This window comes from Hipposideros armiger, unplaced genomic scaffold (genome assembly GCF_001890085.2).
Source record: "Hipposideros armiger isolate ML-2016 unplaced genomic scaffold, ASM189008v1 scaffold_284, whole genome shotgun sequence".
Taxonomy (NCBI): Eukaryota; Metazoa; Chordata; class Mammalia; order Chiroptera; family Hipposideridae; genus Hipposideros; species Hipposideros armiger.
The window spans coordinates 1,449,952-1,454,481 of NW_017731634.1; the positions used below are offsets into that span (position 1 = coordinate 1,449,952).

At 57.5% G+C, this 4,530-nt stretch overlaps 1 protein-coding gene across 1 annotated transcript in view; it reads right to left on the reverse strand.

Moving 5' to 3' along the window:
- The window catches only part of CALML6 (calmodulin like 6), a 7,347-nt gene extending 3,317 nt beyond the window's left edge, over positions 1–4,030 (reverse strand). Inside the window, exons 1-3 of the mRNA XM_019658446.1 lie at positions 3,803–4,030; positions 2,890–3,064; positions 2,650–2,794 (exon numbers count right to left, since the gene is read on the reverse strand). Of these exons, the coding sequence (XP_019513991.1) occupies positions 2,650–2,794; positions 2,890–3,064; positions 3,803–3,805 (323 nt within the window). The 5' untranslated portion in view covers positions 3,806–4,030. The remainder of the gene's footprint in view (positions 1–2,649; positions 2,795–2,889; positions 3,065–3,802) is intronic.
- Positions 4,031–4,530: the final 500 nt, after the last annotated feature.

The window sequence follows — 4,530 nt, forward strand, 5'->3', positions numbered from 1 at the left end:
TTGACAGCAGGCACCCATTCTATGATGTGATGAGAAGGGATTGTACCTCCGTGCTCTTCCCCAAAACCCACCAGCCCAATCGAACCATCAGAAAAGCGGGTGTTATGGGGAGGGTGGTGTGAGGACCGGTGAGGTTGCTGCATTGGAGGGCAGAGAATCAGAGGCTCACACCCAGGACTAAGAGTCAGAGGTGCTGACCTTCAAGGACGGGAGGAAAACTGGGACCTGGCATGTGGTGGGCGTCGGAGTGGGCGTCTCCTGGGTTTTGAGCCCAGATCTTGAACTTTCTGTGCCTGCAGGCTTTGCTCACCTCTCCCTGTGAAGAGCTGGTACCCGCACTCCCGCCCCAGCTGGAATACAGTGCAGAGGACTTACAGCCACCACAGCCACAGTGGTCCCCCTCAGGACCCCCCACCTCCCCTGGAAGGGACCTGGTGGGCTGTGCTGGAAGGAGCCAAGAGCATGAGTGGACCCAAGCCGCACTGAGGGGCTGGAGCGTAACCCGGGCGGGGACTCTGCACACACTGGGTGGGACCTCAGAGCCCACCACCTCCCGCAGCTCCTGCCTGAGGCTTCCTCTGCCAGCACAGAGCAGGCCACTGTCTAAACTGACACCCTGGGTGGCCCCCAGCCAGCCTCCTCACCTGAGGGGACAGCACTGTACCTGTGGCATGATGGTCTCCCCAGGTCCCCAGTGGACTGAACCCCAGTGTCCCCAGTGTCACCTGCATAGCCCAGGACTGCCCCTTCACTGTCCTAACTCCCTGTATCTTAGTCTTGAGTCCAGGTTGTCAGCCCTTGTCTCCAGGTCTGCTTGTGGGGAGCCCAGCCTGGAGAAGGAGTGTGAAAACCAAGTAACCCAAACCTGGGACCAGCACTGTGCAATTGGGAGGGGTGCAGTGTCAGACCCCAGGTCTGTTCAGGGGATGGCAGAGCTAGTGACTGAGGTTAGGACGTAATGTGAGACTCTAAGGTCAGCACTAAACTAGTAAAAATGGGCTGTACAACTTCCACAACCGTGGCACAAAAAAAGAATACAGAAACTAATGAACCTGATAGAAGACACAAAAGGAGAAAGATGCATAAGAAAAGCCGCATTACTAAAAAGCAGAAAGTAATATAACGAAAGTAAGTAAACCCAGACACGGGACTAAGCTCTCAGCGGCCCAAGCTGGAACAATGCAAGCAACAAAATAAACCACAGAGTATTGGGTTATAACCAAAGTGTAAAATGAATACCCATTGAGCATCAAAGCACATCATCCACAGTGAAAACTCACCCATAGCATGGCAGAAAACGTTTGCAAATCGCATGCCTGCTGAGGGATTAATATCCAGGATCTGAAGAACTCCTACAGCTCAGCAACAACAAAGACAAACAACCCAACTCAAAAATGGGCAAAGGACTTGAACAGACATTTCTCCAAAGACATACAGATGGTCCATAAGCACACAGAAAGATGCTAAGCATCACCAGTCGTTTGCAAAATGCAAATTGAAACCACGATGAGATGTCATTTCACACCCATCAGGATGGCTCCTTTCAACAGACAGAAAACAAGTGCTGGCAAGGACGTGGGGACGTGGGAACCAGTGCCCTGTCGGGGGAAGTAAAATTGAGCAGCCGCTGTGGACACGGCGTGGAGGCTTCTCAAAGAATTAACCAGAGAATGGCCATGTGACCCAGTGATCCATGCCTGGGTGTTTACCCCACAGGACGACCAAGAGCAGGGACGCAGACAGGGGTTTGTACTGAGGTGTTCATGGCAGCATCATTCACATTAGCCAAAAAGTAGAAAGTCCTACTGTCCACCCAGGGTCACGTGGATAACCAAACGTGGTCTTGCGTGTATGTGATGGTTAATATTATGTGTCAACATGGCCAGGCCCTGGAGTGCCCCGGTGGCTGGTTCACAACATTTCCAGTGTGTCTGTGAGGGCATCTCTAGAAGTCATGAGGGTTTGAATATGCAGGCTGAGTGGAGAAGGTGGCCTCTTCATTACCAGTGGGCATCATGCAGGTCTTGGGGGCCCGAATAGGACCGAAGGCAGAAGAGGAGCCAACCTCCTGTCTGCCAGAGCTGGGACGTCCATGCTGTCCTGCCCTCAGACATCCGCGCTCCTGCTTCTCAGGCCGTCAGAGTCAGACTGAATGACAGCACCAGCTCTCCTGGGTCTCCAGCTCACACACAGCCAGTCGTGGGACTTCTTGGCCTCTATAACCATGTGAGCCAATTCCCTCTGATTAAAATATATATATATATATAGTCCATATATGTATATAATATATATTTCATATATATGTAATTGGTTCTGTTTCTGTGGCGAGCCCTAATACAACATAACAACATACAATGGAATTATCCAGCCTCGAGAAAGAAGGAGATTCTGACACCTGACACAGCATGGGTAGACCCGGAGGACAGGATACCCCGTGAAATGAGCCAGACACAAAAGGACTGATACTGTGTGACTCCATTCATGAGGTCCCGGGAGGAGTCAAGCCCATAGAGACAGAAGGTAGATGGCGGGGCCAGGGGCTGGGGTGGGAGAGAAACGAGGAGTTGGTGTTTCATGGGGACAGTTCCAGTTTGCGAAGATGGAAAGNCTGCCGCCCTGCCCTCACCCACCCCACCACCCCCACCCTACTTGAGTGTGTCCCAGTCAATGTAGCCCTTGCTCTCCTTGTCAAAGACGCGGAAGGCCGCCCTCAGCTCGCCCTCCTGGTTCTGGGCCTTCTCCCAGTAAACCCCCATCAGGGCCAGGAAGCTGTCGCAGTTGAAGAACCCTTTGTCTGCCGGAACAAGCGACGGGTCAATGTGAGGGTGGGTGGGCGAGGCCCTCCCCAGCACACCGGGGTGGCCCGCCCGGGTCCCCGCCCAGTCTCACTGTCTCGGTCCACGTCCTTGGCCATGGAGGTCAGTTCGCTCTTGGTGGGGTTGATGCCCAGCAGGCTCATGAGCCGCTCCAGCTCGCCCGTCTTCACCTGCCCATTGCCTTCCTCGTCGAACATCTCAAAGACCCCCTTGTATTCCTTGATCTGCTCAGCCGTCAGGCGCTCCGTCTGCGGGGACACGCCGGCCCAGTGTCACAGGGGGCCCCGGTCCAGGGGAGCTTGGAGGTCCCGGGACATGTGGCACAAGGTACCCTTCAGAGCCCGTGGTTTCAAAAGAAGGCCCCAGCCCAGAGTTGGCTCCCAGACAAGGTGACACATTGGGGGGCCCTGACGGATGAGCAGGACTTGCCAGGCAGCCTCTAGGGGATGGGTGCTCAAGGCTGGGCCAGGAGTGGGGCGCCAGGTGCACAGGAGTAGGGGTACAGGGTAGGGGGCCAGGCAGTGGACACAGGATGAGATCAGGCCTAGAACACCCTGGACCAACATGGGAAGGAGCCTGACCCAAGGCATGGCGAGGGCTCCAGGCCTGGGGACAGCCTGGGGGCAGGGTCTTGGGCCCAGCCAGTTCTGGCACCCCGGGGGCATAGTCCAGCACCCGGCCACTTCTGCCTGCCACCACCGTGGCAGCTTACAGAAAGGGCTGCTCTGCCTGGGCCCACCAGAGCAAGGGCAATGTCAGTGGCCAGCAGGGCTGCCTCGGCCCCCCACCCTGCCCTCCCTGTCCAGCCTCACTGAACTTTCTCCTCAGGCTCCCAGAGAGACCTCACACCTTCAGGCCCGACCCCAGCCGACCCCTGTGCCTGGAGGTCCTGTCCCGTCTTCTCTCCCCCTGGGCACTGCTCCCAGCTCCCCTCCACTACCGGCCAGCCCACCGGGGACTCTGCCGGGCACTGGGAGCAGCCTTACCATGTCTGTGGCCGGCTGAGAGGGCACTGGAGCTGCTGTGGGCAGGGCACAGGGGCAGCAGTGGCAGCCGTGGCAGCCGCGTTTTAGCTCGGCCTGGCTGCCTGGGGTCCCCGGGGTCCAGATTCCAAGAGCCTTTTATGGCCAGGAGATCCTGCTGGCCCTATTTCGGGATGGGCTTGGCCCTTCCCCACATGGCGTCTTCCTGGCCCTCCTTGCACTGGGCATCCCTCACCCTGGAGCCCCCCGCCCAGTCCCTGGTTCCCAGCCAAGGCCCCCACCCCAGCCTCAGCCCTCCTGGGGCACAGCAAGATGGACACCTTGGGCTGAGGGCAGGACAGGGGCTGACAGGGCCTTTGCACATGCCGTTCCCTCTTCACCATGTCACCCTCCTCCTGCTGTGTGTGCCGGGACCCCCACACAGGCTGCCAGCACTTATTTGTGAGGGTTATTGTTGGATGCCCACCCCAGTCAGGTAATGCCCTCATGTCCGCGTGGGCCCAGCCCCCAACCCGGTTTCAGCCCCTCGCAGGCACTCTCTAAAGACTGGTGAGTACACACATGCATTCGGGGCTCCGCTGGCAACCCTGTGCACAAGGGGCTGGGGGTCTGCAGTCCAAGAGGAGACAGCTGCACATGCTGGGGGACAGTTAGGACCAGGGGCTGGACAGGCCACCAGCAGGCCAGGCCAGGTTTCTTCTGGGCAGTCGGGGGCTATTCTGAGGTTTCTC